The sequence below is a fragment of the Octodon degus genome, unplaced genomic scaffold, assembly GCF_000260255.1.
Source record: "Octodon degus isolate 3935 unplaced genomic scaffold, OctDeg1.0 scaffold00021, whole genome shotgun sequence".
NCBI classification, from domain to species: domain Eukaryota; kingdom Metazoa; phylum Chordata; class Mammalia; order Rodentia; family Octodontidae; genus Octodon; species Octodon degus.
The window spans coordinates 20,144,128-20,157,775 of NW_004524597.1; the positions used below are offsets into that span (position 1 = coordinate 20,144,128).

Genomic DNA, 13,648 nt, shown 5'->3' on the forward strand with positions numbered 1-13,648 from the left:
AGACCTCATTTCTTTCATGGCTGTATGGTAGAGCACATTTTAGAAAATCCATTCATTAATTGAAGGATATTTGGGTACAGTATTTCCACTGTTTGGCTGTTTATTTTGTTCTTAATAAAATCTTTTTTTTTTTCTTTTTTTTTTGGTGGTACTAGGGATTGAACTCAGGCCCTTGTGCTTGCCAGGCAAGCACTTATTCCACTGAGGTATCTCCCTGGCCCCTGATAAAATCTTGTGTGACAAGAATAATAGTACTGTTTCATTATTGCTAATTCATCTGAGCTACGTGAGATCAATATTGAACAATTAACTCATAGGATGAAACTTTTGAAATGTCTCTGAACATATGATGCCAGTATTCTGTAATAGAGATATATGAGGCTGGCTAATTTCATAAATGCTGGTACTGAAATTTCTCTCTCACTTGTTCATGTGCATATTTGCTTCCTTTCTAAATTATTATTTGTCATATTCATTGACTATGCCCCAAAGTGTGATGTTTGTAGACCATAAAAAAAGAAACAAATTGTTTTTGTATTTTTTTGCCATAATTTTATTGATAAACAAATAGCAATGAGACAGTTTCAAATCAAATCGGTAGGACAGTTTTTGTTTTTGTATTAATGGAAGATTTAATGTAGTAATAAGTTTCAAGCTGTACAGTAAGTAGTTTGATAATCTATTCAACTAAAAAATATTTATTAACTTTGGCTGTGTGTCCCTCATTGTGGTAGACAGTGTGGCTATAACAGTGATGAAATAGAACCCTTTTCTCAGTTGACATCTGATGGGATAGGAATATAAACATGAAAAGAGTGAGCGATTTGGATTTGGGGTACAAGCAGGAGGTTCATGTGACACACTTTAGGTGCTAGGAGGGATATGCATATTCAAATCTAATTCCTAAGCGTTGGCCAAGATTGGGCAATTGAATAAATGCTAAAATCAGAACTAGGATCCATGTTCTTTTTCAGTCCAGAATTATTTCCTAAGTAAAAAGTATTTGCATAATAAGCACCAGAGTATTTGATAAATGGAAGTATATGGTAGAGACAACCTCATTTTTAAGGAAGGAATGGTTGTATCAGTATGTTTATGTTTCTTGAAATAAGAGAGCTATTTGTACTCCTGGAAATAAGTTATCAACTCAGATTCTGCTGAGAATGGGAGGTGTTATATTTTTCAGTTCATTACTTCAACTTACTCATTTATCTTATAGCATCAACTTAGACTCCTAGAAGCCCAAAAAAGAAATCAAGAAGTGGTTCTTCGTCGCAAAACTGAAGAGGTACAGTAAGCAAGTTGATCGTTGGGAGGAATTAGTCTAGTCTGACTTTGAAATAAATGAAATATTTCTATGTGCTGAAAGAATGAAACAATCCTGGGGCCGTTTCAGGTTACAGCGCTTCGTCGGCAAGTGAGGCCCATGTCTGATAAAGTGGCTGGGAAGGTCACTCGGAAGCCGAGCTCCTGTGAAGCCCCCAGTCAGGACATGGGTTCCAGTGCAGCTGCTGTGGAGACAGAAGTGTCAAGGGCAGGCACACAGCAGAAAGTGAGAATTCCTGTGGTGGCCAGGGTCCAGGCCTTACCAACACCCACAGCAAATGGCACCAGGTTTGTGCGACTCTTCCGTTCCTCCTGACATCTTTGTGGCCTTTGGTACTGAATGCCATGAGCAAGGGAAACATGTCTCACTAGCGGGCAATGCCCAATCAAAGAAGTGTGTAACTGTTACTTATATGTGTTTTCATGTGATATAGAAAAAAGTACCAGAGGAAAGGATTGCCTGGGCGGGTCTTCACCTCCAAGACAGCCCGCGTGAAGTGGCAGCTCCTCGAGCGCAGGGTCACTGACATCATCATGCAGAAGATGACCATTTCCAACATGGAGGCTGACATGGACCGGCTCCTCAAGGTGTGAAACACTCTTGGCTGACGTCTCATTTTGCTTTTCCAAATTTGTTCCCTGGATACCATGAATACTTACCAGGTTGTTGTTTCATTTTTGATGTACTATGTATGAGGAGATGAAAATCACTTCTTAACATATAACCTGCATTTTCAATAGCAACGGGAAGAACTCACAAAAAGACGAGAAAAACTTTCAAGAAGAAGAGAGAAGATAATCAAGGAGAGTGGAGAAGGGGATAAGAATGTGGTGAACATCAACGAGGAGATGGAGTCACTGACTGCTAACATAGATTACATCAATGACAGTATTTCTGATTGTCAAGCCAATATCATGCAGATGGAAGAAGCAAAGGTTTGTAACTTAGAAAATGCTTAGCTGTTTAATGGGGAGTATTTGGTGTCTTGAAAACTGATTCTCAAGTTTAACCATTCTATCTGCTCTCGAGATTTCTCTGCCGATTGTGTGATTTTGCAGATTGATTATACAGCCCATGTGCCATTGAGTACATTTGGCCTTGGATTCTCTCTAAACTTTGTAAATGTGTGCTTTTTCAGGTAGCCTATATGTTTCTTGGTACAGGGTTCAAATATGATGCTTTTCTGAGCAGTTTCATTGTTTATTCCAGTACTAGAGGGTTAGTACATTAGGCTTTTGCCTCCTGCTTAAATACATCCAGATCAAAGTAATGATTATGAACCTCCGGATTGATGCAGGAAGAAGGTGAGACCTTGGATATCACTGCGGTCATTAATGCCTGCACACTTACAGAAGCCCGATACCTGTTAGATCACTTCCTGTCGATGGGCATCAATAAGGTACGTTGTAACTGCCCTGTGAAAATCCGCGTTGTAGGGCCGGCCAAGTAGCTTAGTGGATTAAAGTGCCTGCTTAGGCAGAGAGCAGCAGCAGGGGTTCAGTCCCTGGCCTGCTATGCACTTTCCATGCCAACCCCACCCCTGGGGTGTGCTGAGATGGCAGTTGAGACTGGATGTGGTGGCACACGCCTGTAATCCCAGCTCTTGGAAGGCTGAACACAGGAGAATCACTACAAGTCCAGTGAAACCCTGTGGACCCTGTACTAAAATACAAAAAAAAAAAAAAAAAAAATCCACATGTTGATCAGTTCATTGTAGTTATGCTTCTCTTTTCAGTAAACTTCTTTGTAATAAAGCAGATTCATAATTGAAAATATTTTTTAATCTTTTCACTAGAGCTAAGAAAGTTAACAGTATCTATATTGACTTCCTTAGCTATTATACTCGTGTGTCAGCTCAGACAAAACATCTTGAAGAATAATTCACATTTTTCTTTAACAATGAAGAATCCTCAATTTGATGTCATAACTGGCTTAATACCGATCGTTTGCAACTCGAAGGACAATCAAGTGGAAAAAACAATGTGAATATGAATGCTCTAGTGTGCTACCAATAAACGTGACAGCGACTTCTGACTCACTTGTGTTCTATAAGAATATGCTAGACAGTTAATATTGTTTTCTCATTTCATCTTCACAATGTGCCAGGAAATAAGTATTGTTCATGTCATATTATGTGAGGAAACAGATTCCAGAAGATAGCATTTTGACAGGTAAAACTGTCCGAGGTCCCCAAGCTTGTAAGTAAGCAACTGAGACATACTCAGGTGTGTCTGACATAGAGCCCATGTGCTGTGTACATCTGCGGTGCAATGCAGGTCTTCTTGTGGTTGCTGCTGTTTTGTACGACCTAAGAAGTTCTTTGCTGTGGTTGTTATTGCAGGGTCTTCAGGCTGCGCAGAAGGAGGCTCAAATCAAAGTATTAGAAGGTCGACTCAAACAAACTGAAATAACCAGTGCTACGCAGAACCAGCTTCTCTTCCACATGCTGAAGGAGAAGGCAGAATTGAATCCTGAGCTGGATGCCTTATTAGGCCATGCTTTACAAGGTAACTGGACACAGTTCTAGCTAACAAGTTGCATGTTAGTACTGCCCTTTGAACGTGCTTATCATGTATCTCCTTCCCCTATGGCTTGCCTGAATAGATGCTCCACCTACTTATGCTTGTCCTAATTATTCTTTCTTTAATTTGCATGTGTATGTAAACTTTGGGGGAAGTAGTTATAGTTCCAGGAAGTGATTACCAATTTTAAAAAGGCATACTTTACCTTATTAAGCAATTGATTTTTATGGACAAAGAAGACCAACCGAGGTAATGAATTGGTTATTTATTTAATTTAAAAGGTTAGCCAAGTTTCATTACTTTTCTCTGCGTATCTAACTGCCCTAAAATAAATTGTGTTTGCTCTGGCATCTATTCCATATGTCTGATAAGTGCTACATAATATTGTTTTATGTGAGAGTTCTTAACATTGGATCTGTTTTGATTGGAGTATTGCTTTTTGTTTCCTTTTGCTGTTATTTATACAGATCTAGATAGCGTACCATTAGGTAAGTATGTTTAGCTTTCTGTGTACCTACAGCTGCATGAATTACTAATTGTTCATGTACACTAATGGTGGTACATTGTATATTGAAAATTTTTATTGACAGCCAACTGGTTTTTGCATGATTTTTTGAAATGTATCTATGATCATGAATGTACTAAGTCTTTTGTCTTTATTAAACATTCTTGATATAAGAATTCTTAGGTATTTAGAGAATATATTTTAGTTAATTGTCCTTTTAGTATTTGGGCTCCAGTTTCATAAATCTTCTGAGCTCTTTCTCTTTCTTATAGGGAAACAGAATAAATATATATATTAACTTGCATCTGTTGTTTTAACCTCACAAATAACATTCTTTTATATATATCTTTGGTATATATTTGTTAGATTCTCATCTGTTTTTATAAAATTAGGTACACTTAATATTATAAATTGAATAAAATTATCTGAGTACTTTATGTGGCTAGTTTAATTCTATATTTGTACTCATAAGCATAATTTCAAAATGGAAGGGGCTTTAGAAATCACTGAGTTCGGAGGTTTCTTTTTAACATTTTTCCCTTACTCTTCCCAATCTATACGAACTATTTCCACACACTGGTAACGTGTCGCCTGCTCTTAATGATGGTAGAGGGTTAGCACCAGGAGCACTAGGGACATTTCATTACTGGTGATAATTCAGAATGATTATTTTAGAGAAGGGTTTTAAAAATTATTTAAATATCTGGATCATAACTTCCCCCAAATTACATAGCTATTATGTTTTCTAAATGTTTTCATTTAAAAGAAAGAAAGAAACTAGAAGTTTAAGTGCAATCAATAACCGGAGGGAATTTTGTTTCTGCCTTCCGCTCTAATCAAGAGTGATTAGAATGAATATGATTGGGGCCGGGGAGAGGGCTCAGTAGAATAAGTGCTTCCCTGGCAAGCTCAAGGGTCTGAGTTCAGTCCCCGGTTCTGCCAAAAATAAAAAAAAAGATAAAAATGGGCTGGGGAGATGACTCAGTAGGAGAAGTGCTTCCCTGGCAAGCGCAAGGACCTGAGTTCAAGGCCTTGTTCCAAAAAAAAAAGAATGAATGTGATCTTTGAATTTGCACTTATTTTAAATGACAAGTTGTCAGAGAAAACATAAGGCCTGTTTGATTTTTACACTACATGTTAATACCAAATTAATATTTCCTGAGATCAACTGCATTGTGTAGCATAGTGTAATGGTCATATGCAAATCTGTTATCTAAGCTGCTGAAGCTGTGGTAAAGAAGCACAAGACCATTTAGAAGTGACTAAAAGGAGTCGTGTTAGGCTGCTCCAGAGCCTAGTGTTACAAAAAGCATTTTTGCCGTTCTGTGTGTTATCAAGCAGATTTTCTTCCTTCCTCCCTCTTCCTCTGTGCCTTCCCCTCCCCACCCTTCTTTCCTCTTTAATTCTTCCACGTCTTTCTCTTCTTAGTCTTTTCTTCATGCTTTTTTCCCCCTTTCTCCTCCTTATGCTGGTTCACCTCTTCCTCTTTGGTTTTCTTAATATCTCCATTTATAGAAATTTATGACGTCTTTTATCTTGGAAGAAAAATTCCTTGCACTCCTTAGATGCAGAAAAATACTAAGCTACTAATTTGATAAGCAGTGCTACGTTTTGCAGCTTCCAAACAACTTTCAGTGTACAGTATGAAGAAGAGCAGGCAGCAGAGGACAAACTCATTCAGATGATGTAGGCTGTGACTCAAGGCAGAATTTTCCCCAAGATTGGGGACATTGTCTAGACTAGAAGAGCTGGAAAAAGAAAACAAATGGAAGCTAAACCATCAGAAGGCAGTCATAGTTGCCTTGCTTTAAAAACTTTTAGTTAGCTCTCTAATTTATTGCACATATTAGGCAGCGTGCTGGGTTCAGAGACGAGTGGGACACTAACCTGTCTCCAGGGACCTGATGATGAGTGTGCAGGTGGTGACTAGACTGTGACATTATAACGAAGGAGCAAGGAAGGTACGTATAAGGAGGAGTGGGAGCACAGAGAAGAACAGAAGTATGATGAAGGCTTTCCGGAGGAGAGGACATTTGAGCTAAAAGATAGTATTGAAAGAGGTCAGAAGAGTCATTCCAGGATGAGGGGTGGCACAACTGAGGCATGGCGATGTCGCTATGATATTTTTGCACGATGCCTACAAACATTATGGCTCTCAAACAACATGGACAGGACGGGTGAGGATGGAATTTAAGGCTGGTGGCTGAGCCAGGGCCAACACCCGATGCCACGAGGCTTGTACTCTTGTAACTGAGTAGTTGTACTGAGTTTGCCCAAATCATGCCTATCTCTAGAGCTTAGATAGAAGACTTAGGAGACTCAGTGAATAGTTGTATTTGTGGCTAAGATTTATGAGACAAATGTAGTAAGGACACAGAGCTGGATCAAAAGGGCAAAACACATAGATGGAGCCTCCAGGAATCCAAGTGCAAGCTTTCTTAGGTCTTTCTCACCCACGAGAGATCACATAGAATTCGGTCTTTCCTCATGAAGAAAAATGCAGCAGTGGGGCAACTACTGGGGTTCCCCTTCCATCCCTCTCTTGGACAGCTTTCTTCCTCCCAAATAAATGTTCTGCTCTTAAAAAAATGCAACAGTATATGTGTGAGTGTTTTACCAGGGAAATCCGTTAGGCATTCAGTGTCCCTGGGCTTTTACTGGAGATGGTCACATAGGTATCCTTTGTTGAGCATGTACCAGAATTCTAGGCTCCTGGAAGGAGAATAAGCATCAGCGTAGCCTCTGTTGCTGGGGCAGTCGAGGCATAGTGAACAGCCTTGGTATTAGTTAAGTGTTGACCAGGGATGCTCTCAAAGTTAAGTGTTTGTATGTCAGCCCAAGTGTGGTTTTGTAAGCAGATGTTTCTGAAGAGAGCAGGGTTGCTATACTGAGTCTTGTCTTTACCTTTTAACATAAATACACATGTAATACCCCAACTATTTGGTTAACTTCCAATGAAGTTGAACTGAGAAGGTTCATCCTGATGTAAATCATATTAGGACAGCAGGGAATTTTGTTTCTGCCTTCCGATTAAAGCCATTATAATGAGAAAAGCTGCTGGCCTTGGGCTAGAGTTACTGTCTCCGAGGCGGGAGTGCAGCAGTGAGGTGATGGTGTGTCCTCTGCCCAGAAGACCAGAGCTTCAGGTCAGTCTCAGTCCTGAAGTTGTGTCTGGACTGGTGCCTGTCTGGGTGAGCCCTCTTTGGTCTGGCCAGCTTGGTTCTGTGAAGACATAATTATCTCTAAATCCGGCACACATGCACAAGCAGGGGTTCAGCGGTTCCTCCCATAAAGCTTAGCGTTCTGGTTGGTTTTACCACTCCCTGCGAGAAAAATACCAGCAAGTCTCAGCCTGCATTTGCACATGAAAGCAGAGGTTAAGCTTGCCATTTCTTTATGACCTTACTTCTTATGTTACCCACAAAGTCAGTCTCCTTAGCTCCCAATTATCCTGCCTCTGAAGCAACTCCTTAAGCTTCCTGGTGAGTTACACATCTTGCTTTTGAACGTAAATTCCCTTGGGTGGGCCCCAGGTGGAGGACATCAGCAGAGAGCCAGGAAGTGTGGAAAGATAAGGAGTTCTTGCCCTTTACCTGCAGGACAGAGACTTTAAAAAGGAAGTGAGCCCTATATATTTTGTTAACATGTATGTTTCTCATAATGTTGTCTTTTAGTTTTGTGGAATGATTTTATAATGTGTATATTTAAGAAATTATGTTAGGAGCTTGCTGACATTTTAAATAGTTTATCTTCTGACTTTGATTTACTGATATTTCTACTTGTTTTATATGTTTGTTCTCTCCTGTTTCCCTTGTCTGCTACAGTTGTTCTGAAATAGCAGTGGTTTGCTTGTATTCGTTTGTAAAACTGCATGCAAATCTCTTGTTTTTGTCTTATTTGTTCGTGTGGCTGGCTGCATGCTCAGGTGTGAGTTCTGTGTATCTGTTTACACTCACTGAAAGGCAAAAATTTTTTAAAATTAAAAAGGTTAAATAAGTGTAGCAACTATGTTTTCACTTGCCCAGCATTAATGATTGACTCAGGACATGTAAAGCAACTTATGTAGCATTTATTTTGACCTTGTGTTTTTAATCATCAGATTTTTATGTGTGTGGATAGTGCAGGATAAAAGTATATAGCCCTGAAAAAATGTATATAAAATATTTATATAATTATGTATAGTCAGATAAATACATTATTTCATTTCCATCCTATAAATATGTTATTCTTCCAGGTATCATTACTTAAATTCCTGGTTTTCCTATTTTTTAAATACATTTCCTCAGAACATATAATCAAGGACTTTCTTAGAAATATTTTTCCACGATTCTCTTTTCATTCAGCTACTAAGACCGCAGAGCCCAGGCTGAGGTGTTGGGCTGACGTTTATGTAGCGTAGGGCTTGTGCTCACCGTTGAAATTGTGACCCGTAGATAACACGCTTTGGACTTTTTTTTTTTTTTTTATATAGAAAATGTAGAGGATAGTTCTGATGAGGATGCACCTTTAAACAGCCCTGGATCTGAAGGAAGGTAAGAGAGCTGTTAGATCCAATAGATTTGACTTGGTCCTATAAAGTTTTTTCATAGTTTTATATCAGTTCCTATAAAACAAATTTGAAGTTTATGGCTAATGAATAGCATTAGAAACAATAGTATTGGAGCCAAACTAAATGATGTTTAATTTAAAATGAAAACACAGGGGGGCTGGGGAGATGGCTCAGTGGAATAAGCGCTTCCCTGGCAAGCTCAAGGGCCTGAGTTCAATCCCTGGTTCCACCAAAAACACAAACAAACAAACACAGCTGTATAAGAAAGAATGAAGTATTTCTTAATAAATTTATTTTGATTTTACGTATTGTCTTCCTGTGTTTTCCATTCACATATACCTTTTTTCATAGTTGTAAACATAGAGTAGTAAGCATACGGTTCTTGATGATAGGTTATCATTTAATCTTGTGGTTAACTTTTCATTTGTATGCAGCAGTCTGTCTTCAGACCTTATGAAGCTTTGTGGTGAAATGAAACCAAAAAACAAGGTAAGGAGAACTGCAAACGCCAGGCCAACATGTGGCCCCTGTCCCCTGTCACTGCTGTTATCAAGCACACAGGCTCAGGTTTGTCTCTTAGTACAGTGAGTAGGCATATTTTTTTCCAAAAATGTTTCATTTTGTAAAACATTTACAGTTTTCCTATTTTTTAAGTGATTATTGAAAAAGCTGTTTTTGAAGAATCTTGCTGGAACTTGGAATTTATTCTTGCACTTTTTTCACTGCATGAAATGTGATTACAAAAGCCGATTCTTAGGCAGTTAGCAGACCATGTTGTAGTGTACGGTACAAATCATCGCATTTTCAGGAGTCTTGGCATTTTAGCATTGTTATAAGTTTTTCTTATTTATTTTAACTAGTGTTTTGAGGTTGTCTGAATAATAAGCTGACCTATAATTCACATGATAAAAGTTATGAAGCTGTAATAAATATTCGTAGTTTTTTGTTTGTTTGCTTTGTTTTTTGAGATAGGGTCTCACTCTGTACTTCTTATGTAGCCCTGGCTGGCCTTGAACTTATGGTAATTGTCTTGCCTCAACCTCTCCAGTGCTGGGATTATAGGCATGTTCCACCATGCGTGGCTCTTTTGTAGGGTTTTATATATTAGTATAAGTGATGCTTGCTCTTAAACATGTAAGATACACGTAGAACATTTCAGATTGAGCACAATTGCATTTGATACTCGATGAGTTAACTAATGATCTTAAAATGTTTGGTAACTAAGAATTCTTTCAGTTTTTAGTAAATATTTATGGAATGATTTGAAAGCATAATACCTACCTGGCCTGGATGTAAAGTCAGGAGTGGGAGGTGGAGGCAGGGGATCCTGTGATTACCTGAAGAGGCCGTGTCCCGCCTGATGCACAGGGCCACCAGCCACCAAGTCTTGCTCCTGTTTGCATAGGGAAACATGAAACAGGAGCCTAAGACTAGCCAGATCCTTTGTTTCTTCAAGAGAAACTTTAGATAGAGGTTCTTGTATAGCGTTCCCTTATGTTTTAAACGCTGGGCAAGCTAATCACAAATCATCTCCACACTCTTTTTTTTTGTATTATCTTGACCTACTGGCTTGGCAACATGGTTTGTGTTTCATTGTTCTGACTGGCCAACCAGGCTGTGAAACCTCAAAGAAATCATTCTTTTTTTGTGGCACCAGGGATCAAACTTGAGACTTTGCACATGCCAGTCAAGGGCTTATGTCACTGAGCTGCCTCCCTGGTCCAAATAAAATATTCTGTAAGGTTTGGACCCAGTCCTAAGCAGAGAAGAGAATCTCTAAAGGTGACTTTTATTTTTCAGGCCCTGCCCAAGCCTAGTTAGTTGTGCCCATCTGAGATGTCAGAGAGATAGGAAAGACCTACGTGACCTGGAAGTCATTTCCTGACACAATTACTGTGGTTAGAGAGTCCCAGGAAAAGATTCTTTTCTGTCCTAGGACCTTGGCTCTGGAGAGTGTTGAAAGTGTCACAGACAGCTGCAGGGCACTCTCTTTCCAAATGTGTTCTGCAGTGCTACCTGCTACTTGCTTTGAACTGCAGAGATGCTGATAAAATCTCATGTAATTTCTTTTTCACTCATTTAAAAAACAGAGTTGATTGTTTATTTTAAATAGATCTATACTGGTATTGTGTTACTTGCAAGAGACATAAATTTGAATGAAACAACGTGCCTGCCCTCTGGTAACCACTTTTATCTGTCGTTTCCTAAGAGATACCGACAAGCAACTATGAACAGCCATTGTGCATTCACTTGGTTTTCACGAGTAGGCAAAGAATGCTTATAGTGAGTTTAATTTTTAAAGAAAATAATTTCATCAGCCCCACTCTACTGCCAAAGACTGGTGCAGGCTGGTATAGAATCATCCAGTGGGCAGACTAAAGATAAGAAATAAGTGTTGTCAAATTAAAAAAAAAAAAAAAGATAAAACTTTACTTTAAAAATAACTGGAAAAAAGAGAAAAATCAGGATGTAGTTGAGCATCCCTGTGCTCTTGAGTTCTTTATTTCATTCCTTCCTCTCTCTCCTTTTCCCTTCTCTCTTTTACAAAATACATCAAAGCAATAGCCACCTGTGGTGCGATCCTACCCTACCGTGCAGGCAAATTGTCCTGCTTTTATTCTGGCCTTTCTACTTCCTCTTGATGGCCTTGGCAGACCGTTTAGCTGCCCTCTGCTTTAGTTTCCTCTTTTGTGAACTGACATAATGGGGTCACCTGTCGGCATGCTGCAGTCACAAAGTGTGTAGAACTGTACCGGCGCATCCGCTTGTGCCCCTTCGGGGTCACTGTGGCCTCCAGAGGGCTCTTCTGACTCTGCCTGTGGCTTGTCACTGCCTCATATGCTCTTTTTGACACACCTGCTAGAGAAAGACGCTACATGTTTTTAACCTGTGCCAACTGATCCACATTTCTATCTTCTCATCAGGTTCTGTGCAAAAGCTTTGCTCCTGATTGCTTTTCCTTCCATCCCCTGACCAGGCCCGAAGGAGAACCACCACGCAGATGGAGTTGCTGTACGCAGATAGCAGTGAGCTAGCGTCCGACGCTAGTGCAGGAGATGCCTCCTTGCCCGGCCCTCACCCAGCTGCTGCAGAAGGGCGAGAGACTGGAACGAATGCAGACACCTGTGGCACCGCTGCTAGGGACAAAGAGCTTCCTCCCCCGCCTGGCTTACCTTCTAAGATAGGCAGCATGTAAGTCTGGCCCAGCTACACTAACTTTCTTTCTTTTGGCTTTTAAAAAATATGCATGTTGCTTATTTCTTACTTCCATTTTAAAACATATTTCTGTAAGAAAGATCTCTCATTTTCAAGATAGTATCTGTTAGGTATTATCCCCCTGCCCCCCTTTTTGGCCTGTCAGAATAATTTAAAGTGAGATATTCTTTGTTGAGTTGCTTTTTTCCTTCAGGTTTGAGGGTTGTTCTTAAGAACTGTGATTTTTATTTATTTTTTTTATGTAGTTGGTAGCGGGTCTCGCTGCATATCTCAGACTGGAGTGAACCTCCTGTCTCAGCCTCCCCAGTACTGGAATGACAGGTGTGCGCCATCTCGCCCTGTTTATGTGGCCAGCATAATGTGCCCAGGGTGGGGCGAACATGGCACACGGTACTGGGGCTTCAACCACGGTTCTTGTGCTTGCCAGGCAGGTGCTTAGACTGCTGAACTATCTCACCAACCCTAAGAACTGATTTGCACAAAGGCTGAGACATGAATTACAGACGAAGCTTATTTAGGGACTCCTGAAGTACTTTATATGAATAGAAAGTTTATAACTCAGATTTGATTTAAATTACTCATGTCCTCGTTCTTTCTTTGCTCACCCTTTTAAAGAAAGAAGAAACAGCAGTTATAAAATTAATACATTCTCAGTGTTTCTCTTTACCTTGAAGTATATTTCATGACTAAATACTTGTACTAAATATTTTTATTGGAATTATTAAGGATTTGAAGAAAGTATTATTTTGCCCATCTGATATTCTGAACAAGAAACTTTCTATTCAAGACAAGTCTTGCTTAAAATTTTTTTATTGCTCTTTTGAGAATAAAGAAAGATTTTCCTACACAGGCTAATGTATATATATTTATCTTATGTATGTATATGCTCTGGTAAAAAGTATGTTAAAACATGTTAACCAAATTATATTTTGGTTAAAGTTATGTTAAAATTAGACTTTGTAAATAATACAAAAATAACAAAAGCTACATCCTTGAATATCTATTTTCCACAATGAGTGTGTGTGTGTGTGTGTGTGTGTGTGTATGTGTGTGTGGTACCAGGGAATGAACTCAGGACCTTGCACTTGCCAGGTAAATGTTTAAGCTGCTGAGCCATCTCCCTGGCCCAGTACTCTTCTTTATATGAAGACCTTTCCATTATCTTCTATTAAGTAATGCCGTGAGCCAGCATAGTTTCTAAAATTAATTATAATGATAGCAGAACTTTCTTGCATGTGCTTGACATGGCTTATGTAATTAACTATTGGATATTGCTAACCAGTGTAGCTGTGGCTTTATTGCTCTTGGGATAAAATGAGAGTAGCAGAAATCCTTTTGGTGAAAATAATGATATTGAACTAAGGATAGATTTTAGAACTTGCATGTGCTCAGCATTTAGTCAATCAGGTGATCAGAGAGCTTGGAACTTCAAGACTAAACCTGTGGCCTGGAATCCAGATTCAGGTAACGCAGGGGTTTTGTTGTTTATTTGTTTATTTTTTAATTTAAATATATATGACAGGATATAT

The 13,648-nt window shown here is 39.2% G+C and overlaps 1 protein-coding gene across 1 annotated transcript in view; it reads left to right on the forward strand.

Moving 5' to 3' along the window:
- Nucleotides 1-13,648, forward strand: part of Kif21a (kinesin family member 21A) — a 68,979-nt gene that overhangs the window by 31,312 nt on the left and 24,019 nt on the right. Inside the window, exons 15-24 of the mRNA XM_023711424.1 lie at nucleotides 1,220-1,288; nucleotides 1,397-1,614; nucleotides 1,761-1,914; nucleotides 2,068-2,262; nucleotides 2,625-2,726; nucleotides 3,669-3,834; nucleotides 4,317-4,337; nucleotides 8,826-8,886; nucleotides 9,338-9,392; nucleotides 11,881-12,095. Of these exons, the coding sequence (XP_023567192.1) occupies nucleotides 1,220-1,288; nucleotides 1,397-1,614; nucleotides 1,761-1,914; nucleotides 2,068-2,262; nucleotides 2,625-2,726; nucleotides 3,669-3,834; nucleotides 4,317-4,337; nucleotides 8,826-8,886; nucleotides 9,338-9,392; nucleotides 11,881-12,095 (1,256 nt within the window). The remainder of the gene's footprint in view (nucleotides 1-1,219; nucleotides 1,289-1,396; nucleotides 1,615-1,760; nucleotides 1,915-2,067; nucleotides 2,263-2,624; nucleotides 2,727-3,668; nucleotides 3,835-4,316; nucleotides 4,338-8,825; nucleotides 8,887-9,337; nucleotides 9,393-11,880; nucleotides 12,096-13,648) is intronic.